Consider the following 26,149-nt stretch of genomic DNA (forward strand, 5'->3'; position numbering starts at 1 on the left):
ATCTTTTACCCAAGAGCTTTAATCTCTGCTGTAACCCCCGCCAGAGGAGTGCCTGGGAGATAAGAAGGGATTGAACATTGGCTGTGGAGCTGTTGGAAAGAGCAGTGTGTGCAAGGGGCGGCTGCAAGCGCTGCGTGAGGGTGGCCGGGGAGCTTCTCCTGGGACAACAGCGCACAAGCAGTGACTCCCAGATGAGCACAGGAGTGGCTGCTGGCAGGGATGAAGCTGAGGGAGGAGGCCAGGAGGTACAGGAGGAGTATGAGGCTGACACTGCATCCAGAGTCAGAGCTGGGAATCCCGCAGGATCCCCCTGTCTGGGATGTTCTCAGCGATACCCAATGCACACAGGGTTGGGGTTTGGGGTCTCCCCAGGTCAGAGCACATCACGAACAGCCAAACACCTGCAGGATGAGGTGAAGGGGCTGGAGAACAAGCCTTATGAGGAGCAGCTGAGGGCCCTGGGGTTGTTTAACCTTGAGAAGAGGAGGCTGAGGGGAGACCTCATTGCTCTCTACAACTGCCTGAAAGGAGGGTGTGGAGAGGAGGGAGCTGGGCGCTTCTCCCAGGTGACAGGGGACAGGACAAGGGGGAATGGCCTCAAGCTGCGCCAGGGGAGGGTCAGGCTGGATAGCAGGAAAAAGTTTCACCTGCAGGGTCATCGGGCACTGTCAGAGGCTGCCCAGGGAGGGGATGGAGTCACCATCCCTGGAGGGGTTTAAAAGACAGGGAGCCGAGGTGCTCAGGGACATGGTTTAGTGGCAGAGAGGAATGGTTGGCCTGGATGATCCAAGAAGTCTTTTCCAACCTAGTGAGTCTATGAGGATATAGTGGGTACCCCCTGTACCCCTCCCTGGGATCCCCCAGCCTCCCCCGGGGCTGCGGGCAGCTGAGCCCAGTGCCTCCATCCCTCCTCGGTGCAATCCCCCCTCTACAAGCCCGGGGCAGCTCCCCTCGATGCAACCCCCCAGTAGAACCCCCTCTCCGGTGCAATTCCCCTCTTACAGGTCCCCCCTTTCCCTGGGGGTTATTTTCATGTGGTGGAGGGCTCCCACCCCCCCGCCAGAACTGCCCGGCTGGCAGCCCTTGGTTTGTTTGGTGCCCATGAGGAGGAAGGGGGGCATGAGGAGTGATGCACGAGGGGTTTGGGGGTGCACAAAGGGATGCACGAAGGGTTCAGGGGATGCACGAGGGGCTTGGGGGTGCACAAAGGGATGCACGAAGGGTTTAGGGGATGCACGAGGGTTTTGGGGATGCACAAAGGGATGCACAAGGGGCTGAAGGAGGTGCACAAAGGGATGCATGAAGGGTTCAGGGGAGGCACGAGGGATTTGGGGTGCACAAATGGATGCACAAGGAGTTCAGGGGATGCACAAAGGGTTTCGGGGTGCACAAGGGTTTTGGGGGTGCACAAAGGGATGCACAAGGAGTTCAGGGGATGCACAAAGGGTTTCGGGGTGCACAGAGGGGTGCACAAGGGGATGCACAAGGGGTTTGGGGGATGCACGAGGGTTTGGGGGGTGCACAAAGGGATGCATGAGTGTTTTGGGGGATGCACGAGGGGTTTGGGGATGCACAAAGGGATGCACAAGGGGTTAGGGGGATGCATGAAGGTTTCAGGGGGTGCACAAGACGTTTGGGGGTGCACAGAGGGATGTACGAGGGGTTGAAGGGTGGATGCATGAGGAGTTGTGGGGATGTACGAGGGATTTGGGGATGCACAGAGGGATGAATAAGGGGTTGGGGGATGCACGAAGGGTTCAGGGAGTGCACGAGGGGTTTATGGGTGCACAAAAGATGCGTGAGGGGTTATCGGGGTGCACGAAGGGTTCAGGGGGGACAACGAATTCTGGAGATGCGCTGTGGGTTTGGAGACACACAAAGGGTTCAGGTGGTGCACAATGGGTTTGGGGATGCAAAAAAGGATGCACGAGGGGTTAGGAAAGAGGCTCGAAGGGTTCAAGGGGACGCGCGAGGGGGTTGAGGGGTGCACAGAGGGAGGCACAAGGGATTGAAGGGGCAGGCACGAGCGGTTCAGGGGGTGCACAAGCGGTTGGGGGGGGATGCGAAAAGGGTTCAGGGGGTGCACAATAGGTTTGGAGGTGCACAGAGGAACGCACAAAGGGTTGAAGGGTGGATGCACGAGGGGTTATGGGAATGCACGAGGGGTTTGGGGGGATGCGCGAGGGGTTTGGGGAGGATGCACGAGGGGTTGGGGAGGATGCACGAGGGGTTTGGGGGATGCACGAGGGGTTGGGGGGGATGCACGAGGGGTTTGGGGGATGCACGAGGGGTTGGGGAGGATGCACGAAGGGTTGGGGGGGATGCACGAAGGGTTGGGGGGATGCACGAAGGGTTGGGGGGGATGCACGAAGGGTTTGGGGGGATGCACGAGGGGTTGGGGGGATGCACGAGGGTTTAGGAAAGATGCACGAAGCGTTTGGGGATGCACAGAGAGCTGCACGAAGGGGCTGGGGCTGCACAAAGGATGCACAAGGGGTTAGGGAAGATGCACGCAGCTCCCCTCCGTGCAACCCCCGATGCAATCCCCAGCGCTGCGGGGCGAACAGAAGCGGTGGAAGGAAGGAAGAGCCCCGTCCTGTGCTCCAGCTTCCTCCGCAAGCCCTGCCTCGGCTCTCGGTGCCCCTCCCCTCCCTCCCCTCCCTCCCTCCCCGGCTCCCGGGGCTCCCGCAGCCCAGCTCGGAGCTGCTCTCGCCGCCGCGCAACAGTTGCTGCCCCCGAGGCGCGGCCGCCCCGGCCCGGGGAGCCCCCTGGGCGCCGGGGGGAGTGCAGGGGGGGCTGCTCGGAGCCGCCGCCGCTTTGCAGCGCTGAGCACTGCCGCTCTCATCGCTCCGCTGCCGCCGCCGGGAGAAGCAGCTGCTGGGACCGCGGCTCCGAGCCTGCCCGCAGAGATGGAGCGGGGCGGCGAGCTCAGCCAGCGCCTCCCTGCCGGGCTCCCGGGGGCGCCGAGCGCCTTCCTGAGCCCCTCGTGCAACCCCTGAACCCGCCGTGCATCCCTTTGTGTACCCTCAAACCCCTCGTGCATCCCCTGAACCTCTCGTGCATCCCCCCCTTCAGCCCCTTGTGCATCCCTCTGTGCACCCCGAAACTCCTCCTGCATCCCTGTGTGCACCCCAAACCCCTTGTGCATCCCTCTGTGCGTCCCGAAACCCCTCCTGCATCCCTCTGTGCACCCCAAACCCCTTGTGCATCCCTCTGTGCACCCCGAAACTCCTTCTGCATCCCTCTGTGCACCCCAAACCCCTCGTGCATCCTCCTTCAACCCCTTCTGCATCCCTCTGTGCACCCCAAACCCCTCGTGCATCCTCTTTCAACCCCTTCTGCACCCCTCTGTGCACCCCAAAACTCCTTGTGCATCCCCCCTGTGCACCCCAAACCCTTTGTGCATCCTCCTTCAACCCTCTGTGCACTCCAAACTCCTTGTGCATCCCCCCTTCAACCTCTTGTGCACCCCCAAACCCTTCCTGTACCCTCTGAACCCCTCGTGCATCTCCCTTAACCCCTTTTGTATCCTTTGTGCACTCCTGAATCCCTTGTGCATCCCCTGAGCCCCTTGTGCATCCCCTTGTGCACCCCCAAACCCCTCGTGCATCTCTTCCTGCATCCCCCCGTGTCCCCCCCAGCCCTTTTCTTGCACCCCTTGTACCCCCTCATCCTCTCCGTGGCTTCCAGCCCCGATTCCTCCCTTTGCATGCAGTCCCAGTGGGACACACCATGGGCACGAAGCAGACCAAGGGTTGCCAGCCGGGCAGCGCTGGGGAGAGCCCTCCAGCCCATCACCGCAAGAAAGTACCCCCCAGGGAAAGGGGGGACTTCCTCGCCTCCCTGGTGGTGAAGTCTGGTGAGAAGTTTGGGAAGGCTGGTGGCAGCAGCTTGCCCCCTTACCACCGGCGGATCTGCATGATCCAGGACATGCTGGTGCTGGTGAAGCAGGGGAAGCAGGAGGAGGCCACCGAGCTGCTGAGACACCTGCGGCAGGTGAGGATGGACAGGTTTCTCCTGGGGAGGGATGCCTGCTTGCTGTAGTCTAGGAGCAAAAGGCATCCCAGCTTCCAAAGCCTGCTAGCAAAGACGGGGCATGCTCGGGTTCTGCGGCTTTAGCTTTTTGTGGTGTCATCTTGGGGAAGCGATTGAGGAGCTGCGGGGTGGTCATGGTGTTGGAGATGGGAAAATAACCCCAGGGATGTGTTCTGCATTGTCTCCAATGAGAAACCCTCCCGGGTGTGTTTTTCTCCTTCCCTTGGGCTGATTGCTCTGAGGCTGCAGAGCGTGCAGCCCACTCAAAAGAGGTTCCCACTCAACTTTCCAAAAGTTTTGGTGTTTAAAGCAGATCTGTGAAAGCACCGAGGCAATTGGAGCTGGCAATTGGAGAATCAGCTCTTCCCGGCTCCGAAATAACCAACAGTTGGCAGCTTTGCTTTGACTCTTGTTCTTTTTTGATCGCTTGGTGGAGTTTTGATGGTGTTGACTGGGGTTTGTAGAAATGAACGCGTGAGGCGCCGTGCAAGAATGGGAAGTGAATTGTACGGAGCCGAGACCTTTCCCCTTGGAAGTCTGTTTGAGCTGGGCATTAGCTGAGAAGCAAAACTATGGAAAAGTTGCTGTAAGCAAACAGAAAGGCAGCTGCAGAGCACTGCTCTGCCTCCAGCAAATCGGCATTTAACCTTTTCTACTGATAGATGGTGATAAAAAGACTGAAGTGCTGGGCATTTTCAAGGCTCTGGGGTACGTGGGCTTTTGAAAACCAGTAAGTTTTCCATGCAGACTGAAACCAGACCTGTCTTCGAGCTTGATTTTTCTCCAAAGGAGCCTGCGCGGTGCCCAGCTGTTTGGCATAACCAGTTTTACCACCTGGGGAAAAGTTGCTGGGCTCTGTACTGGGCATCCGGAGCTGCTGTCTTGCCCTGCGTATCTGCTCTGGGTCGGTCTGTCTGCGTGGAAACAGCTGATATTGTGGTTTTCTTCTTGATTTTTTTTTTCCTCTTGCATTTCCCCCCCATTTTCTGGTCCAGTTAACTTTTTAGCAAGTGGAGGTGTTGTTCAGGGCACGTCTCCCTCATCCGCCTGCGAGGGGCACTTCCATTTACCCCATCGGCCAGGATGCTTCTGCCTGGCTGGTGTGTGTGACTTGGGATTATCTTTGGAGCAGCCCAGGAATCTGAACAGTTTCATGTGTGTTCGCATTCCTTTATCGAAAGCTCTTGCAATTTATTCTCAGCTTGAGATAAAGTGCTTTTTTGGAGATGAACGCGCCGCCTCCCTGGGAGCAGGGGTTATAACTCCTTGGGACAATGACCCCTGCGGTGGGTTGAGATGCGGCTGGGAAAACCCCATGGGACAGAAGCATCTGTGAGTTGGGCAGATCTGTGCCCAAATGCACCTTCTTAGCTGTGCCAAAGCTTTATCCTTGCACCAGCAGCTCATTGGTGAGGGCAGAAAGGCATCTTTTAGAAGATGTTTCTATCAACCACCCCCTGAAAAATAAATCCTGGTGCCTGTGAAGTACTGTGAGTCGCTCCGGAGTTCTCTCTGGCTTCGGATGCTGGGTTGTCTCAGCCGTGCTCTGGACTGTTCTCACCCTCCTCGTGGGTTGGCCCAGGGATCTGGGATGTGTCCCAGTGGCTGCCCCGGTGACAAATCTGGCTGTGGGGGCATCCCATCATCTGACTAGGGAGGAGAAAAAAAAAAAAGCTAGAAACTAATTTTAAAGTGCTGGGAGAAGAGAGGAACCTGTTACAGTCAGATAAGTCTTTGTGAGTGAGTGTTTCTGAAGAGCTTGCTCTGATAAAATATATCTGAGAGTGTCAAAATAGGGAACACTTTGTCCTAGATACTATAATAGACTCAAAGCACATTTTAATGAGATGGTATTGTTCCTTGCCTCTGCTAGCGAATGTGGGATGCCCCAGTGAACAAATCCCAGTCGCTGTGGTTTTCCATAGGCTGGCTTTTGGGAGGTGGCATTTGAGGGGTGAATCGGTGGCTGCAAGGGATGCTCGGATTGCTCCTAAGGAGCTGGGGCTGAGAGGCAGCGCTTCAAGAGCTGCACTCCTGCTGTATCCCACCCGAAAGTGAGGATTTGGGGGGAAGGATGAGCTCCCCCGTGCAGAAAGGGATGGACGCTTGAGCCTGGTGGGGTGGAGACCTGTTGCCATGAGCCATTTATCCGGTGTCCAGCACAGAGGGGCTGAGGTGTTGGTTGGTCCATGTAGTTGCTGACGTAATGTGTGATGCTGCTGCTAAGCGAGGGTTTTCTGAGCAAACCTAGTGACCTGGTGCCTGGCTCTCAGTTGCATTTAGGCTTTTTATGTTTTGAAAATCCCTGCCATTTTGCACACTGGGAACCTTTCCGCTACCTTCACCAAGCTTTGAAGCCAGCTCAGCGTGCTAGCGAGGGGGTAGGTGATACCATCCTCACGTTTGGAGGTGCTCCGTTCTTTTTTTTTGAGTGGGGTGAGTGAGTTACCACACCTGAGGCTGACCAGCTTTTTAGCTTTTCTTGACATAACGCCTTGCCCAACCCGCCTGGTTTGGGGGCTTCCCCTCCTGCCTCCCAGGGCTTCCACAAGATCTGTGTTTGATCATCAGCCAAAGGGCAGGGCAGCAAAACCTTATTTAAACATCGTCCTGCCCTTCCAGCTCCATCACTGGCACCAATACCCAGTGTAGCCTTTTGCATTTCACCGAGCTTCTCCATCCTTTTGCGTTTCACCAAGCTTATCCATCCTTTTGCATTTCACTGAGCTTATCCATCCTGCTCCCCTCCCCTGAAATGCAAGCAATACTGTTTTCTTTAAGGGCTCTCATAAGGATTAATTAGTGTTTCCAAGAATGCTTGGAGGTTGCAAACAGCTATAAAAGCCCTACGATACAACGTGGACTCCTTTTTGTTTAAAAAGGTAAAAAATGTGACCAGCAGACAGAGTTATTTGCTTTGAGGCTGCTTCTCCAAGAGGTCAGAAATGGTCTCTAGTGTGGAGGCAATTGGATCCCAATGCCTGCCCTCAAAATAACATTTATGTTATTACTGCGTGCGGGAGTTGGCAGCGGCTGTTTGAAAGGGTATGTGCTCCTTTGGCACAGCCAACCTAATTTAACGACAGCTTCTTGAGCTGGAGATACCGGTTGTTCTTTGCTCCTGCTCTGGTAACGCTGTCGACTGCCTGGAGCCCCAACGCCGTGCTGCAAAATGAAAACCTCCTCCCCAAAAAGTGCCATCCACTGCCCTCTTTGAGGTGTATTTTCCTCTAAGCCATCCTCACCAGCGCTGCACGTAGGATGCTTTTGGCAGTTCAATGCCTTGGAGGAGAAATGGAAATGCACTGCAACAGTTAACGTGTTATGGAGGTTGGAGTTCGGAGTTGCAAGAAACTTGCATCACCTGGATGGAGCCTGGGTGGTTGCCTTTCATGGAAGTAATTCTTGTGCTGAATAATTTTGCATCCGGTTTCTCTGCTCTGAAGTGGCTTCCTAGATTTACCTGTCAGCCTCTTCTCTGCTTTCCTGCAATGAGCTGCTGCAGGGCCTCGCCCTAAAAGAGGGTGAAAATTGAGTTAGTTAAGGATGTCCAGCACGTAGAGAAACCCGGGACCCTGCTGTCAGACCCTGCACCCCAACTGTGCTGGCTGTCATAGAATCATTAAGGTTGGAAAAGCCCTCTTAAGGTCATCCAGTCCAACCCTCGTCCCTGCTAAACTATGTCTTGAAGTGCCACGTCTGCACGGTTTTGAACGCCTCCAGGGATGGAGACTCCCCCACTGCCCTGGGCAGCCTCTTCCAACGCTTGACCATGGGTGGGAGAATTGCAACTCCTCTGCGCCAACGAATTGCTGTGCCCGATACCACCGGCTGCAGAACAGGACAGACTTTATAGCGTATTGCTTTTTTTTTTTACTTTATTATTTTTGACGTGCTCTTGAGTTTCAGTGGTTAAAGCAGCCAAGCGCTGTCAGTATATTAAATTCTGGGAGTGTCTCTCCTGCTGGGGAGAGGATTTGTAAAACAAAGCATGTTTTCCTCCTCTCCACTGCCAAACGGATCGTTTTCCCAAGTGAAATGGTGAAGCGCTTCCCAGCACATTACGTTTCACTCGAAGAATTTGCTATTGGTTATGGCTCAATGTGGAGCTTTTGCTGGGCTGTTGCTGCTGCTCCGACGGACAGAGAGCTGTGCTGGTGGGAGAGGAAGCGTCCGCCAGGTCTGGGCATCACCTGCAGGAGATGTAAAACAGTACCAGGAGTTAAAACAAAGCACCAAAAAGAAAAAATCCAAAGGGAGAAAGAGGAGCAAAGTGTTGTAGGAAAAAAGTCAGGCACTGGAAGATGGCCAGAAGCCAAATGGTGAGGTCCAAGGTGCGGCAAAGCTTCATGACTTCTTAGGTGACTTCTCTGCTCACACCAGCCTTGCCTGGGCAGGGTGTGAAGAGCAAGGGAGAGGGGTCAGAGCCCCAAATGGGGGCAAAGACACCATGACAACTCTGATTTGCAGGAAGGGGCTGGAGGCCAGCATGCTCTGATGCCTATCCATGCCGACCCTCTGCCCACGGCGCAGGCAGCTGCCTCTTTGCCATGGACAGTCTGCCATCCCTGTGGTCTGTCCCCCAAAACATCCCTGAGTTGGGTGCAGGCATTCCCGTGCCTCCTCCAAAACCAACCCTTGGGTTTTGGAGCAGGTGTTGAAGCAAGGCATGATGTGTTCCTACGTCTGTCCCGCTGGGTCGGGGATTAGCTGCTTGCTACTTCGGAGCAGCTGCCTGGTGCCGTGGGGACTGCGAGACGCAGGGATGCTTTGTTAATTAAATGATGAATATCTTCATCATAAGAGGGGGCTTGGCCAGCGGGATTAGTAAAGAAAACCTTTAAAATAGCTAATGTAGAGACAGTTTGGGCTCCTGTGCCCTTCTCATCCTTACACCAGAGCAAAGGGCTGCGTGATGAATTAAAAAGCAATTGTTAGGGGCAGTGCTTCTGCTTAACTCAGTGCGTTAAATGTCAGCCAACTTAACACTCATTGCCCCTGAGGTTTATATCACACCAACCACTGTTCCCTGTCCCTAGTTTCTTACCCCAGCACTCAGGATTTGGCATTTTCCAGCAGGCAGGAGCTGTTGGGGAGAGTTTGGCACAGAGCTGTGAGGGTGGTGAGCGGCGGCCGATGGCCAGGGCAGCCTGAGAGGCAGCGACGAGACGGTGGAAGGGCAGCAGCCTTCCTGGGGAGGGTAAGAACCGCTTCTGTGCCTCGAAGGAGAGCAATAGAAGTGTTTTCAAACCTACCTGGGAAGTCATCACTGGCGTTTCCTGGGTGCTCGGAGATGCCGAGATGGGGAAAGGACGGTTTCGCTGAGTTCAGACCAGTTGGGCAGCATTGTGCCCAGGTAGGCTTGGAAAGCAGCCACCCGTGGAGATGTGTTTGGCCCCTAGGTGTGACTTTGCACACTCAGTAAGAGGTTCTGAAGCATTTTATGGCACAATAGTCTGATCTGTGTGTTACACTTTGCGTTACACAATGTGCACCTTCATGGTACACATTGTGGGTCAGAAGTGCTTTTGGGGGGTATTTATTCCCCAAACTAGTCTTCAGAGGCAGATACTGCCGTATAGTAGATCCCTGCTGGCGTGGATAGGTTGTCAGATGAGTTTATCAGGACATGAAGCTGTTGAAGTGAGAACAGAGGAGGCCACAGCGATGATCCAAGGACTGGAGCACCTCCCGTATGAGGACAGGCTGGGAGAGTTGGGGTTGTTCAGCCTGGAGAAGAGAAGGCTCTGGGGAGACCTTAAAGCAGCTTCCAGTGCTGAAAGGGCCTCCAGGAAAGCTGGGGAGGGGCTCTGGATCAGGTGAGGCAGGGATAGGGATAGGGGGAATAAGTTTTGAGCTGCAGGAGGGGAGAGTAAGATGAGATCTTAGGAAGAAATGTTTTCCAGTGAGGGTGGTGAAGCAGTGGCGCAGGTTGCCCGGGGAGCTGGTGGTGGCCCCATCCGTGGAAACGTTCAAGGTCAGGTCATGGGGGCTCTAAGCAACCTGATCTGGTTAAAGACGGCCCTGGTCCTGCAGCAGGCTTGGACTGGATGACCTGTAAAGGTCCCTTCCAGCCCAAAGCATTTTATGAGTCTATGATTAGTGATGATTGCAGCGTCTCTGGCAGCTCATCAGGATGAGGGGATGTTTTTCAGTGCTGCCTTGTCTCAGATTCCAACTTTCTCCCTGAAGGATGTTGGCCCCTGGCTTTGCACCAGCCTTGAAGCCCTGCTGGTGCCAAAACTACTTCAATGTTCTTCTTCAGCCGTGAGGTTTGACATGCTTACTGACTTCTAGAGCAGACCTTGGGGAGCACTGTGTTCTGGTTGATGCGATGCAGCTTAGCTGCAGCCCGCGGGTCCCTCATAGCTGGACTGTGCCTCTCTGTGCTCCGTGTCTGCCTTGGGGCACCATCCCTGTGGAGGCTATCCTGTAGCTCCTGGGATGCTGGAGGACCTTCAGCATCACCTCTGCTGTGCAAGTGAAAGCCTGGTTCCTTGTCTTAAGTGCTAAGACCAGTTGATGCATCCGAGGTGACCAGGGCTGGAGTTTTTTTGGCTCCCTGCAGCCTGTGAGCTGCCGGCAGGACGGTAGGGATGAAGAGGTTTGCAGCATTTGGCTTGGGTTTTTTTTGTGAGTAGGGGTCCCTGGGGACAGGGAGTAGGGGCTGAGCCTGGGTGCCCACTCTGCCCTTGTGCTGGAAGTTGGGTAACCCAGCGGGGCAGCTTTAGGATCAGCGCTCATTTCCTTTGGTTTGGGTTGCTGATGAAACCATCAGCGCTCCCCACAGTTATTTTTAACCGTTAGGCAAATGACCATCCCTGGCAGTGGTGGGGTGTTTTCTTTCCCGAATGGGTGTCTCTGGTCTTCTCTGTGGTCCCTAACCCTGCCCTGCTGCAAGCTCCTCTCTTGCAGCATTCTTTCTCTGCTTGCTTCCCATCCCAGTTCCTTCTGCTGTTTTTCCTTCCCCCTTGGGATCTGCAGGTGGATTCATCTTGGTGTCTGCTTGGCGTGTGAGCAGCCTGGTTTTAATTAAGCTCCTGGAGGGTGTCTGCTGCTCCTCCTCCTAAGCAAACTGTGTCTTTGGAGGATACTGAGATGCAGGGAGGGAGGAGAAGGTCAGGCAGCACCAAGGAAGGCAGCGGTGGTACGTGCTTGGCAGCGCGGGCTCAATCTCTGCATCCCCTGTGTGGGGCAGTGATGCTCACCCTGTCACTGACGTGGAGCAGAGTGGGTTTTCTCTTCGTACGGAGATGTCCTGTTGGGATCGGGGAATCACGCGCATAAGAAATCAGTCTGGTTAGTGAATGCATTAATGCAACACGCACAGCGCGCACAGGCAGGACCTGCCTGCGGCAGGGAAAGCAGTGGAAGAGCCTGAGCAGGGGTGAGATCCATGTTCGCATGTCTGCTTGCATCTGAGAAGCATGTCCTGGACACCCCCTCCATGGCCAACTTTCCAAGGGTCCCTGGCTCAGCCTTTCTGGAAGTGCTGCGTGCCGGGGGCGGTGGTGGCTCCTGCATGTGCCGTAGCTTGGGGTCCGGGAGGGGATGCAACGCAAAGCTCCCTCATCTGAAAGGATCAGAGATGAAACTGCTGGCTCAGACCTTGGTTTCCTTCCTCTGCCCTGCAGAGCTGGGCTGGCTGCTGGTGGCCAGGGGAGGTGGGCAGAGGAGCAGATCCTGCCTGGACCCTCTCTGGAGCCAGACATCTCCAAGCTGGGAGAGGTTCATGGTTGCAGTTGCAAGCCAGCCCCTATTCAGCATTTTATCTGTTTATACAATAGCAGGAATGTGTCTTTTTTTCCCCTCCCGGCTGCTGCTTTCACATCTGATGTGAAACGCAGGCAGCTCTGGGCTCCAGCCCTCAGACAGCCTGGCATGCACCTTCCTTTTTTTTCCCCTCCTTTCTCTTTTTATCTTGCTTCAAACTGTAAACCCCCCGTGTCTGAGGATGCCTTCTCCCTCTTGCCAGCGCGGGGGTGTGACGGCTGTGTGGGGAGAGACCTCCCTGCAGGACCTGGCGCTGGGTCTGGGATGGAGCGCCTGGGTGTGCAGGATGGCTCAGGGATGGAGGGGAATGCACTTGAAGTCCAGTACGTTGTAACTTCTCGACAGCTTTAGATCAATAATAATATTCCGTGTATTGGGGAGTCGGTGATCCCAGCCTCGCCAGAGGTAAGGGAGGTGGTTAGATATTAATATTCATTCTTGTACAAAGAGATACAGGATTTTTTTTGTTAGCTTTTAACTTCTGCACACCCCAGCTAAAAGCCTAACGGGATTTAACTCCTAATTCCCTTTCTCTCTCTTGTGTATCTCAGCTGCTTTATCCTCCCAATTTTGGTGAAAACCCCAGCGAATGGTAAATTTAATCTTGCCTCTGAAAGCAAAAACGAAATTCTCCTTCCCCAAGCGGAAGGTTTGAGCTCCAATTACTCCTGGCTCTGACCTTGCTGCTTTACTGGACCTGCTTCCAGCTTTCTAGCTTTCTCAGATCTTTTCAAGGCTCTCTACCTTCCAGACATCCTTGTCTTTCAAAGGCAGTGACACTTTCTTTGTGTGAGGGTTTGAGCACACAGCATCGCCCGCACCAGAGCCAGCGGGAGGGAGATGCCTCCTTCCTCATGCCTTTGGGTATCTCAGTGGATGTCTGATTCCTTAGGACCTCCTTATATTGTAATATAATCTTCCTAGAGGCCTGGCTCTCTTGCCCTTACAGAGCACGACTCGGGTTTGATATCGGTGGAGGATTATCTGTATGAGGTGTTTCTGTGGTTTGCAGCGTTGCAACAGCCTGTGCATCCTTGTTGGCCCATAGAGGGTTTCCTCGAGGTCTGCTCTGCACAGGTGGTTGATCGGGCTGCTACTTTGGGTGCTTTAACGTCCCCTTTGCCTTTGAGTTTGGTTTCTGAGAGACAGCAGCAGCATTGCCAGGGCTGCTTTGCTGCAGATCTGCTCCTGCTTCCCGCTGACGCTGCTCTGCCTGCCCATCCCTGCCAGGTTTTGCAATGCTTGTGGTTGTACTCGTGGGGAGCAGGGGATTGCGTTCTTGTGTTGCACAAGACGTTATTTCAGAGGCACCGTCCCTAAACTTCCAATAGTAATTGAGCTGAGATCATAGAATGGTTTGGGTTGGAAGGGACTTCAAAGCCCATCCAGTTCCACCCTCTGCCATGGGCAGGGACACCTCCCACTGGATCAGGGGCTCCAAGCCCCATCCAACCTGGCCTGGAACCCCTCCAGGGATGGGGCAGCCACCACTGCTCTGGGCAACCTGGGCCAGGGCCTCCTCACCCTCACAGCACAACATTTCTTCCTTAGATCTCATCTCAATCTCCCCTCATCCTGTCCCTGCATTCCTTGATGAAGAGCCCCTCCCCAGCTTTCCTGGAGCCGCTTTCAGTTCTGGAAGACTGCTGTAAGATGACTGTTTATTAATTAAAGGAGAGCCTAACTAACTATATTACACTCTGACCAGGACCCTCAAGTGCAGGGGATGGGTATGCGTGTTTCTCTAGAGGATGGAGAGGCACATGCTGGGTTTCTCAGCTCCTTGCTTTATGTTTAGCCACAGAAAAAATGAGTGCTGGCTGGGAAAGCAAATGTATGCCAGATTGGAAAAGCTGAGCCGTCACTGTGAGCTGTGGGGTCCAGAGCTCAGCCAGGCTGGGGGGGACGGGGCAAGCACTGGCCTCTGCATTCACCCCACTGGGGCGATGCTTCCTCCCCCTCTGAAGCATGATGAGCTTGGAAAACATTATATTAAAACCCAACAATAACACCTTTAACGGTTCTCCCGTCTTCATGTCTCATAGGCGGTCTGTGCAAAGGCAGAGATTCCCCGTGTCTTCGTGACCGAAGGGCACATGGCTTTAAGCAAATCCGTGCTGGGGAGCCCCTGGTCCTGTGGCCAGGTACCACCCTGGGAAACGCTCCCCGAGCTTCCTCTGTCTCTGAGGATGCTTAAACTGAACCCACCTGGGAGATAGCTGGGAGCTGAAAAGCAATTAATTAATGTCTTGTTCTGCAGAGCTGTTCCTTCACCCCCATCCTCCCCAAGGCCAGGCAGATCTTGGCACAACAATTAAATCCCAGCAGAGGAAAGCAAAATCTGCTGAGGAAGGAGAGCAGATGTGCCCTCAGCGTTTTGCAGTCTGTGGTGGGAAACTCTTATTGTAGCTTGAGATGTGCTGAGGGTCTTTGCTGAGATGCCTCTGCCCCCCATTCCCACCCCTCCTGCAGAGCTGGTCCTGGGGAGCACGGTGCTTGTGGTGGGGACTGGTGCCACCTCTCTGAGCGTGGTCACCTCTCACAGCGAGTGGAAAGCAGGAGGTTGGAGGGCCAAGAGATGGCAAGTGTGGAGGTGGGTGCCTCAGGTTGGACCTGAGGGGTGCAAAAAGAGCCCCAGCTCCCGTGCGTGATGGATGCATTGTACCTGCTGCAGCATCTACTGGGGGTTTGGCTGGTGTTGACTAAGCCCCAGGGCCCAGTCCAGCCGGAGCCCACCAAAATCTGGTCAGCAAAGCATACATCTCTGCAGAAGCAGGATTCAGACCTGTCCAAACAGCCCATCTTTGATGGTCTGTTCTTGGAAGAGTCCTGTTGACCCGTGGTAGGGGTCATAGGCAGAGCTAACGAAGCTTTCATTCATTTTGGCTTTCCTTCATATGCTTCCATGTATCCCGTCTATTTGGATACAGCTCTCCCCGCTCCTGGACTGGAAGAAGAGGGGATTTGGGGGAACTCCCTGATGGCTGCTGACAGCTTCCTGAGTGAAGGCAGAATGTATGAAGCAGTTTGAGTGTGGATGTGAATGACCTACATCCATGGCAGTGACCACAGCCAAAACCAGCACGGAGGGAATCTTGATTTAAGGAGCCTGGGTTTGTGGGTAGGATTCTTTTCTTTGATTGTTCCGTTAGAAAGAGGATGTTTTCCTGTTTGGTTGTAAAAAGCTGCTTCTGCTTGGGGTAATTGGATACTTCCTTTTCTAAGCAAGGAGCCTGGTGGATCTGGGGACATTTATTTAGGCAGCTGTTCGGCGGGGTGATTAATGATGTATGTTTTCATTCTGGTGGGAAACAGTGAATTTTGGGTTTACACGATTGACTTATTTTTTTGTATTTCTGACTCAGGTTACATGGAGATGAGAACAAGAGTTTTACATGCAGAAAACTAGTATTTTAGTGTTATTTGATCAGTTAATAAACTCAAAATATGCTGGGTATGTAGGGCAGACAAGGTAAACATCTCAAAATGCATTCTGCATTTAAAAATAGTTGATTCATTAGTTACGAGTAGTAATTGATAGACTCATAGAATGTCCCGAGTTGGAAGGGACCCACAAGGCTCATCGAGTCCAACTCCTGTCCCTGCACAGGACAGTCCCAACATTCACACCATGGGGCTGAGGGCCTTGGCCAAACCCTTCTGGAATATTGTCAGCGTTGGCGCTGTGACTGCTTCCCTGGGAGCTGCTCCAGGGCTCCACCACCCTCCTGGGGGAAGAACCTTCTCCTCATGTCCAACCTAACCCTCCCCTGGCACAGCTTCCTGCCATTCCCTCGGCTCCTGTCCTTGGTCACCTGAGAGAAGAGCTCAGTGCCTGCTCCTCGTCCTCCTCGTGTGAGGAAGCTGCAGAGTGTGATGAGGTCTCCCCTCAGTCTCCTCCAGGCTGAGCAGACCCAGGGGCTTCAGCTGCTCCTCACACTCTTCCCCTCTAATCCCTTCCCCAACTCCATGCCCTCCTCTGGTAGGAGGAGCCCTCCGGTAGCTTTATATCCTTTTCATCCTGTGGCGCCCAAACTCCACCAGTACTGTACTCAAGGAATTACATTGTGGTCACCATAATTAGTGCTCTTGGCCTCTCAGCTTCCAGTTTTGTGCGCAGATTCAAAAATGTGCTTTTCTCTATTGCATTTGTTCATTTACTTGCTGTGAGGTGTTGAGCTGGACTGACTGAATGAACTGAAAGGAAGATGTTTTCATTGTCCTTGTGAGAGATCCGGACTCCCTCAAAAGCCGTGTTTGTGCTTCAGTTTTTTTCTGGTTGTGTTTTCATCAGGGACTTGCCTTAAAATCTTGGCAGCGGGTGTGTCCTGCCTATCTAGGCTGATGTAAACTGTTTGGTATTAAAGCAGGACCATAGGTTGGCATCACCTTAAATTGTTTGCTTGAAGCGAGTGTTTTATATTAAAGGTATTTAATGTATAGAGCTATTTTAAACAGCAGTATTAATTGAATTTTGATGTCATTGAATCTTTGGGCAATCCATTCCTTAATTCTTCCTTAGCAAGGTTGGGCATTTACTAATCGTTTTGCTGAGCCAAATGCCTTACTGTTTCTTGGAAGAGACTGAGTGATCTGGGAGGATCCCACCTCTGTAGCTGCAGTACCTCACTCACCCCCAGTCGGAGGAACCTGCAAGGGTGGATCCATGTTCCCTGGTGCCAGAGAGGGAGGTTATAACAAAAGTCTTCAAGAAAGAATTTACCTTCAAAGCTTCCTCCCTTTGAGCTAGCAGTGTGCTAAGGTGGCCAAGAACGCCGGCAGCATCATGGCTTGGATCAGCAGGAGCAGGGACAGGATTGTCCCCCTGGACTCGGCGCTGGTGAGGCCTCAGCTTCAATCCTGGGTTCAGTTTTGGGCCCCTCAGTACGAGAAGGACATTGAGGGGCTGGAGCACGTCCAGAGAAGAGAATGGAGCTGGGGAAGGGTCTGGAGCACAGAGGTTCTGGGAGCGGCTGAGGGCCCTGGGGCTGTTTAGTCTGGAGGAGAGGAGGCTGAGGGGAGACCTCATCGCTCTCTGCAGCTCCTGGAAAGGAGGTTGTGGTGAGGTGGGTGCTGGGCTCTGCTCCCAAGGAACAAGGCGTAGGATGAGAGGAGATGGCCTCAAGTTGCACCAGAAGAGGTTTAGATTGGATATTAGGAAAATGTCTTTACTGCCAGGGTGGTGAAGCCTTGGCAGATGCTGCCCAAGGAGTGGTGGAGTCTCCAACCCTGGAGGTGTTAAAAAAGCGTGTGGATGTTGCACTTTGGGACATGGGTTGGTAGGCACAGTGGGGTTGGGCTGATGGATGACTGGATGAGCTTGGAGATCTTTTCCAACCTTAATGATTCCAGGATTCTATGATTCCCTCTGAGCCAGGTACCAAATACGAGATCACAACCCAGAACAGCCTCTGTTCTACCTAATGGCTGAAAATCTTGTGCTGTAGATAAAATCACACAGGCACGAGACAAAACATGGGAAAGACTTAACTTTTTCCCTTAACCCCCCAGAACCCACTGAGTTTCCTTCAATTATATATTCCTATAAGATAGGGGCAAGGCTCCCAGTTCCCTGTGGTGTAAATCAGTGCTGACTGAGTCTTGGTGTGGGAAGATGGGAGGCTTTTGAAGCAACCTGTGGAAAGCAGAATTGATTTGCTCCAGCTGATGGTCTCATCCATCCCCTTCCTGATCAGCATCCCATTTTTCTGTGGAGGTTTTGAGAGGAAACCCTCATCTCCACAATTCTCTTTCTCGGGTTGCCTGGCAGCCTCTCATCCAGCAAACCAACCCTTCTATTATCAGGTATGCCATTCCCAACCTGTCAGGCTGTAGAATGGGAATTATAGACTGCCTGCCTGGCGAGCGAAGGGGAGGGAAGGGATTTATAAAGGTGGAGGGGAATTGGGAGCATTGAGCATAGCCCAGTTTATTTCAGGTATGGAGCTGTGCCTGTTCTTGCCGTCGCCAAGCACGAAGCTGTGCTTTTCATCCTCTCTTCAGATTACGAGTAGCTCTTAACCAAGTGCCCTTTCCATCACCAGCGTGGGTGATGCAAACAGGCTCTTTCCATGTCTCTGTGGTCTTACTTGTGGCAAGGTTGGGATGTCTGTGTTATAATGGGCTTGGGAAAGACTCTGACCCAGGTGAGTACTTGATGGATGTAGGTGAAAGCCCTATTTCTGCCCCAAACGAGAGACAGTGGGGTGTTGAATGCGCTGTGGCCAGTGCTGTTGGTAGCAGGGGGGTGTAGCCCCAGCCAGCCCTGCTGGAGACTCTTTGTTTGGGAAGTCCCTTCGTGCCTCGGTTTCCCTGTGTGGACAATAGGATATGCTGAATTCTGATCATTGAGATCATCAAGCCCAACCGTACCTGCCCACTACTAAATCATATCGCTGAGCATCTTATCTGCCCATCTTTTAAACCCCTCCAGGGATGGTGACTCCACCATCTCCCTGGGCAGCCTCTGCCAGTGCCCATTAAGCTTCTCGATGAAGAAATTTTTCCTCATGTCCAATCTGAACCTGCCCTGGTGCAGTTTGAGGCCATTCCCTCTCGCCCTGTCACCTGTCACTTGGGAGAAGAGCCCAGCACCCACCTCTCTACAACCTCCTTTCAGGCAGCTGTAGGCAGTGATATTCAGCAGTTATTTCAGCAGGCAAAGGGAGTGTCTTTGAACTGTAGGTGCACATCATCTGCTTTCTGACATTTCCTTTTTCAGTATAAAAATCTGGTCTTTTCCACAAGTGAATTCCAGAAGAAGCATTTTGTCTTGCCTTGTTGCTTTAGGACAAGGACATCAGCAGCTCTGAGACCTGCTAGGACGCCAAATTGTCCCAGCTTTTTTGACGTGTGCGTCTCTGTAAACCCCATGAGAAGCAACATGGGACTTATTCTATGATTCTATGTGTGTGTGCAGCAGGTCCTGCTCCCACGTGGGGTGTGGCTGCTGGAGCTGCACTGACAATGGACTTTCCAGTACGTTGTCATTAAGCGGATAGTCTGAACTGGAAAAAAGAAAAGACGTGGGTGCTCTTTCTGACCTTCTGCATGCACAGCGTGGAGCTTGCTGGTCTTCCTTCTGCTTTCCTTCCCATCTCATTACTGTCCAGAGAAGGAGGGTGAAGACTTTGACGTGGTGCTGATGACAGGGTCAGCCTGTCTGCACCAGCACAAGGTTTGGCTCTGGTGAACTGCTCCATCCCTGTTCAACCAGACATAAAGTAGTTCTTTGATGAAATTAACTCCCTGAAACGTGGTGAGAAGTCTCTGCTTAGGGTGCTTTCATCTCTTGCCCATCAGCTGTTACTCTCCACCTACACAAAGAAAAGAAATAAGCTGAACTCCTCTCCTGCAAGCCAGTCTTTAAAAATTCTCTTTTAGTGTTGTCACATTGTGTAAATCACAGAATCATGGAATGGTTTGGGTCAGAAGGGACCTTAAAGCCTATCCAGTTCCAACCCTCCTGCCATGGGCAGGGACACCTCCCACTGGAACGGGTTGCTCAAGGCCCATCCAACCTGTCCTTGAACACCTCCAGGGATGGGGCAGCTCTCCAGGGAATGGAGGGGCAGAAAGGCTGAGCATCTGCTGGGGAAAGGGAGCATCCGCTGGCATTGGAAAAGTCCTGAGAACAGAGATGGTGGTGTCCAGAGGTGGCAGAGCCAGAAGGAGGGCTCAAGGCGGCTGCTCTTTGTCTCTTTCTGAACTTTCATGTTGGGAAAGATAAGAGGGACAGAAAGGAAAAGGATAACGCAAATTGAGTCTGCTCGTCAGCCTTCTGGCCCTCAAAAGCAGGTTTTTCCAATCTTTTCTGCTTGGCAGCGTTGATTTTGGATCAGTCTGTGGCATCCTCGGAGAGAAAGAAGTTTTTTTTCTTCTTGTGTAATGTCTTGCAAAAGGAGTCTTCCCTTCAAGTGCAATTCCTTGGTGTTTCTTGGGGAAAGAAGGTCCCAAGACTTGTTTGGTGTTAGTTTGTGTTAAACGCCACCCCAGCCCATTGCAAACGCCGAGGTTTACCCACATCCCTTGTGTGTAAGGCTGAAGGTGTCTGGTTCGCCATGGGCCAATTGCTTCTACACTTGGAAACCAGCCCAATGAATCTATTAGTCACGTCTCAGTGCTGTCTTGATATTAAAATCGGTTGTTTCATGGCCAGCTGAGGAATTTCAGCCCAGGGTTGTGAATGTCTTGTTGGGACCATAGCAGGGAAAGGAAAGCTCAGCTTGCCAGCGGCTGTGGCTACACGGTGAGCTCATCCTGGCTTTGCTCTTGCTCAGCTCATCGTCTTGTATCAGGTTTCAGGACTTATTCAACGCTGTGGTTGTATCTGGGAAATGATATTAAGAAGTTGGTCCTGAACACTTCTAAGGTTCTTCTTTCTCTACTGTTACCTTCAGGAGAAACTGGTGGTCAAAAATATTAGTGTTGGCTAATTTGAAGTTTGAAAAGAAATGTTCCTGGCTTGTAATGCCAGAGCTGTGGGGAGAATTTAAAGCCATAGGCTTTTTGATCTAACACCTGTGGAAATATTCTTTGGCCATAGCGTTTCGTAGGGTCTAGTTTAGTTTTCTCAGGAAGGCTCAACCTCTCACAGAGAAGGATGAGGAATTAGCAGGGTACTCTGTTACCGCTGGCATTTCTGGCCTCTGCTTCTGGCTGGGGACGCTTCCTGCGGTGGTGTCGCGTTGTAAAGGAACAGGAAAATAGCCCAGGGCATGGGAGACAGAGGTTCTTCTTGCCGAGTGCTTTGCTGATGATAGAATTACAGCATGGTTTGGGTTGGAAGGGATCTTAAAGGCCAGTTCGACCCCCTGCCATGGGCAGGGACGCTTCCCACTGGATCAGGTCACTCAAAACCCCATCCATGAATACCCCATGAACATCCACAGCCTTGAACACCTCCAGGAATCGGGCAGCCACAGCTTCCCTGGGCAGCCTGGGCCAGGGCCTCCCCACCCTCACAGGAGAACATTTCTTCCTACGATCTCATCTCATCTCAGTCTTCTGTCTTTCAGTTGAAAATTGTTGCCCCTTGAGAGGGGATGGCCTCAAGTTGCACCAGGGCAAGTTCAGATTGGACATCAGGAAAAATTTCTTCGCTGAAGGGGTTAGCAGGCACTGGTAGAGGCTGCCCAGGGAAGTGGTGGAGTTACCATCCCTGGAGGTATTTAAAAGATGGGTAAATGAAGTGTTCAGGGATACGTTTTAAGGGTGGACAGGTATAGTTGGACTTGGTGATCTCAAAGGTGTTTTCCAACCAAGCAATTCTATGATTCTATCCCTGCACTCCCTGATCCAGAGCCCCTCCCCAGCTTTCCTGGAGCCCCTTTCAGCACTTGAAGCTGCTCTAAGGTCTTCCCGCAGCCTTGTCTCCTCCAGGCTGGACAACCCCAAGTCTCTCAGCCTGGCCTTGTATGGAAGGAGCTCCAGCCCTTGGGTGATCTTTGTGCCCTCCAAGGTTTTTGTAAGGGCAGGTTTGGGCTGTCCCTGCAGACTAGGTGAGCGGAACTCTTAGGCAAGTTTCCCAGGCACAAACACTGCTCCAGGAATTGGCTCCATGTAGTGGACAAGCAAAACCCAGTGTGAGCTATGGGACAACTGCACTGGAGAGTGGTGTGTCTTGGACCCCGTTGGTGCGGGCAGCAGTGTTAGGGGCCAACAACCAGGCGACACGCGCTTAGTGCCCATCCGCTTCAAGGAGACCTCAACACTTAATCCAGTTCAGTGTGGTTTTGGGGGCTTTGACAACTTGGGACAAGGTAGGGCTGAAGGCTGGGTAGGCAGTTTGTTAACTGAAAAATTGCTTTGCTTCTCTGTGGATAAAAACTGCAGTGTTAAGATGAAGGACCCGAAGATTGCCCTGACCAGCAACATGCTGAACGCTACAAGCCTTCATCCTAGAACCATCCCGTGGAGGTTTATCTCAGCATTTTCACTGGAAGGGCAGGCTCTTCTGTATGAAAGAAAACCAGATCCTAAAGTCACGGAGTGAAACACCAGCTATCCTTTCATCCTTTTGTCCCTGACCGTTGCTCTCCAAGAAGCAAATCCCTGAGGGCTGTTGGATACCTCCGTCTCTCAGTGGAAACTCCTGCTGGATTTCCACATGGGATATCTAATGGTTGAGTCAGTGGTGCCTGTTCTGTGCAAACAGTGACTCTGCTGGTGTGAAGGCTCTACCTGCCTTCTGAGGGAACCCATTTTCATGGAGCTGGGTGTTTGGGAGATGTGCGTCAGCCCTGGGCAGAGGAGGAGGCACGGTGGCGTGCAGGGCACTGCGGATGGCACTCGGTGCAGCTCAGTGGAACACCATGGTGAAGCCGTCTCCTGCAAAGTGAGCCTAAGGCGTGGTGAGCACAAGTGTTGACTACTAGTGTGCTGTCATCTCCTGGGCATTGCACTGCCACAAATTCATCACGTGCTGAATTTCCTACGCAGAAGCTTTCTGGGCAAAGGTATATGTTCTGTCTAGGTCATCCCGAGTTCATTTGGCGTATGCTACCAGCATCTTCTCTTGGAAATGAACTATCAACAAGAGCATCTTAATGGCCCTGACTGTCAAACAAGGCAGGAATATTCTCATTTTAAATCAAGAGGAGGGACTTTGACACCTCTTATTGCTGAACAAGATGTACTGCTGCCTGTCCAAGCAGAAGCCTTGCTTCCCCCTGCTGTCCCCAAGCCTGCCTGGCTTGAGGGTGCTGCTGTGGATTTGGGGGTGTAGAGAGAACCTCTATCCCCTTGTACAGGACGTGCAAACAGGGCCAGAGGTGTGGAGCGCAGCAGAGAAGCTGTTTATTTTCCGTGTCTGTTCAGCACCACAAATGAAACCTGGATGAATTTCTCCTCCTGGCCAAGTACAGGGGTCTCTGGCTACGTGTGGGTTAACCTGACACATCCCAGACAGGAGGAGAGAGGCCAGCAGCCACCACCCTCAAGCTCTTCTGCAATGATGTGTGGTGAAATGAAGAGGAGGATCTTAACAGCACTTACTGGAAATGTTTTCTGGCGAGCTCGCACTGGCTCTCGCAGGGCAGAGCGCTTCTCAGCCCAGCCCAGCCTGCAAATTGCCTGTGTCTCCTGGGATCTCGTTGCCTGATTTTGTGCAAAATGCTCTTCCACTGAAGCTGCGTTTTGCTCTTGAGAGCTCATGTTCGTGATATGTCCTGGCTGTTGCTTCTCAGGTTGTACCCTTGCTGCTGTGAAGGCACCAGCGTGGAGGAGGCAGTGGTAGAGAAGTTTTGCTTACCAAAAAACCTATATTAAGTGCTCTGCTAATCGAAACCCTTTGGCTTCAGTGGGACTTAAACATGTGCTTGTAGTTAATCGGGTATTTAAGTAGTTTTCTAACTTGGCAGGCATGAGATAAGGTATCCCAAAGGAGAAGGAGGAGAGCAGAACCGTGGCCTCCCAAGCAAAAGTGTTTGCAAATGTGGACATTCAAGACAAGGCAGCAGTGTGTGAGTCTGGGGACATGGCTTGAACTTGCTCGGACTCAGTTTCCTCAGGTTTGTTCAGGGAAAGACTCTGCAAACCGCACTGAGGCTTTGGTGCGTCAAAGGGGATGAGAAGGACAGTGGTGAAGTGAAAGAGGAGACAAGCTGGAATTGGCGTGGCAGGGTGAATGCATCTGAGCCTGCAGTGGAGGGGAGAGGAAAGGTCCCCCCAGAGGCAGATGAGCTCCAGGAGCAGGCATCTCCTGGATAGAAGGACTCTGCCAGGCACCCAGGAGGAGTTTGAAAGGAAATCATCGTACCTTGAAAAGCTGCTGAGCATCAGGCTCTCATGCTATATATCACCTTGGCATCCTGTTCTTCTAGGCACAGCTCCTGCCAAAAAGGCATTTTACAGGCTTGATTAGGAGTTAATTGGAGAAGTGGGTGATACCCATACTTTTCCCTAGGCTGTGGCTCATTTCAGAGCGTGTCTGTTATCAACCCATGGTTAGGGGGAGAGCTTGCTGGCTCAGCCTGGTTAGGAAGCTTTGTGCAAAAGGGCACGTGGTGCTTGTTTAATGTGAACACTTCTGAACTGCCTGCTGTTGGTGTCTGGAGAGAAACGAGATGCAAGCTCCAAGTCTAATTCATGAAATCGGATTGCTGAGGACTTTGTCCCTTCCTTGTGCTGCTCAGACAACCCCTGTCCCTCCCGTGGCTTTTGGGAACATGTTGGATGGTAACCATGGGTGTGTGTCTTCTTTCAGCGATGGAAGCCTTTTTAACATAATCACAAGGACACGGTGGCACATAATAGATCCTGGATTTTTCAGGTGAGGTTAGGAGTGCAAACCCTCTGTGTTACGTATTATCCTCTGGATTTCTTATCCCTGCTGCAACCACTTTGTGCATGTGCTTAGCTGCTGATTTTGCTGGGTGGTTCTTCGGCAACTGTTCATTCCCAGTGCCAGCTCCATCCCATTGCAGGAGAAACAGAGCCCACCAAGCTCATTAGATGGCCTGGGCTGGTCTTGAATATGTCTCCGTATGAATACAGCCTTACAGCTACCGTGGTTATTATGCAAAGCATAAATTATTCTAACGTACAAGTGTGTTATGTATTGATTTGACATTGCTTTGAATGCCATTACATGAATCTGCTTTATTAATGGACTTTGTCCATGCTTGAGGTTAACTGTGATGCTGGATTTGCAAATGAAAGAATTAAAATTCCTGTTGTCCATATTAATTACATGTACAATGCTGGCTGCCTTGGCAAGCTGATAGAAGCTGTGGAAACCTTTATTTTTATTCCATTCTTGTTGCTTTGTCTTAAGTAAGAAAACGAATTTGGTGCTGTGGGATTTATTTTGCTCCTTTGCTAGAAGTCTCTTTTAACTGTTGAGAGGTTACCAAGCATAGAAAGAAGCTTCATCCTTCTGTGGAATAAGGTTGTTAACTCAGAATTAAGTTTAATGAAGAAAAGAGACAGGGAGTTTTTATTTCAATATTACAGAATCATAGAATGGTTTGGATTGGACCTCAAAGCCCATCCAGTTCCACCCCTGCCATGGGCAGGGACACCTCCCACTGGATCAGGGGCTCCAAGCCCCATCCAACCTGGCCTGGAACCCCCCCAGGGATGGGGCAGCCACCACTGCTCTGGGCAGCCTGGGCCAGAGCCTCCCCACCCTCACAGCAAAACATTTCTTCCTAAGATCTCATCTCAATCTCCTCTCTTGCAACTCAAAACTGTTCCTCCTTGTCCTGTCCCTGCATTCCCTGATCCAGAGCCCCTCCCCAGCTTTCCTGGAGCCCCTTTCAGCACTGGAAGCTGCTCTAAGGTCTCCCCACAGCCTTCTCTTCTCCAGGCTGAACAACCCCAACTCTCTCAGCCTGTCCTCGTACAGGAGGTTCTCCAGCCCTCCTCTTTTGCTTTGAGCTAAAATCTGCCCATATCTTGTTCCGTCTAAGGTTTTACAGCGCAAAGTCTCTAATACGCGTCTCCTTGCAGTGACACGCAGCCAGATCTTTGTGTTGAGTGGAGCAGGGTAGCTCTTAAGGGTAACTCCGCTCTACTTGCTGTTAGAAAACCAATGATACACCTGAACTTCGAGTGTCTGTGTGTTTGCACACCCAGGTTGAGATGAGAAGACCTGTTGTGCTTCAGAGAGTCGAGATTGCTCCTTTAGTTCCTTTTAGGTGGTTGATGCTTAGTTCTGGCCAATGTGGAGATGCCGGTGCATTTGGGTGGGAGACAGAACTCTGTTTTGAGGAGGAAAGATGCAGAGAGCGATGCCTTGGGGCAGTGGCAGGACCAGCATGGGGTGCTTGGACATGCACGTGCTTGTGTTTCTCCTGCAGGATGCGCTTGTGGGTGCCTGCATGGAGGCTAAGATGAATGTACCCATTCCCTCGCGTACCAGGGCATGGTTTGGGCTACAGTAAAACATTTCATCTTCTGATTCAGCTGTGTGTTTGATTTCTGGAGGTACCAATGACAGCCCCAGAGCACAGAGAATAGCGGAGACTTAATTGGTACCCTTAGGGCAGGTGCCAGTGGTGCGCGTTGCAGTGTCTGGCTCTTCCCTTGCCACAATCTTTCCGAACCCGTTTCTGTCCCTGCTCTCCTCTCACCCAGACTCCTGCAGTTGTATAAATGTCACAAAAGAAGGCTTGACATGTTTTTTATTGAAGTCAGTTGCGATTTCATCATTTAAATTATTCTTTTTGTAATGTTCATGTTCACGTGGCAGTGAGTTGAAAGAGTTAATTGAATATTTCTCTCTTGCAAAGATGTATTAAATTACTTCTCTTGAATAAGCTCCTCTGGAAAAGCACTACGTTGAGGAATCATTGATGCTTATTTTTACTAACGCCTGTATCAATAAGATCTTAGCTTT

The 26,149-nt window shown here is 52.1% G+C and overlaps 1 protein-coding gene across 1 annotated transcript in view; it reads left to right on the plus strand.

The window, feature by feature from the left end:
• The first annotated feature begins 2,675 nt into the window (after positions 1-2,675).
• Positions 2,676-26,149, plus strand: part of LRRC75A (leucine rich repeat containing 75A) — a 92,493-nt gene continuing 69,019 nt past the window's right edge. Inside the window, exon 1 of the mRNA XM_009561827.2 lies at positions 2,676-3,996. Within this exon, the coding sequence (XP_009560122.2) occupies positions 3,733-3,996 (264 nt within the window). The 5' untranslated portion in view covers positions 2,676-3,732. The remainder of the gene's footprint in view (positions 3,997-26,149) is intronic.

This window comes from Cuculus canorus, chromosome 20 (genome assembly GCF_017976375.1).
Source record: "Cuculus canorus isolate bCucCan1 chromosome 20, bCucCan1.pri, whole genome shotgun sequence".
Taxonomy (NCBI): Eukaryota; Metazoa; Chordata; class Aves; order Cuculiformes; family Cuculidae; genus Cuculus; species Cuculus canorus.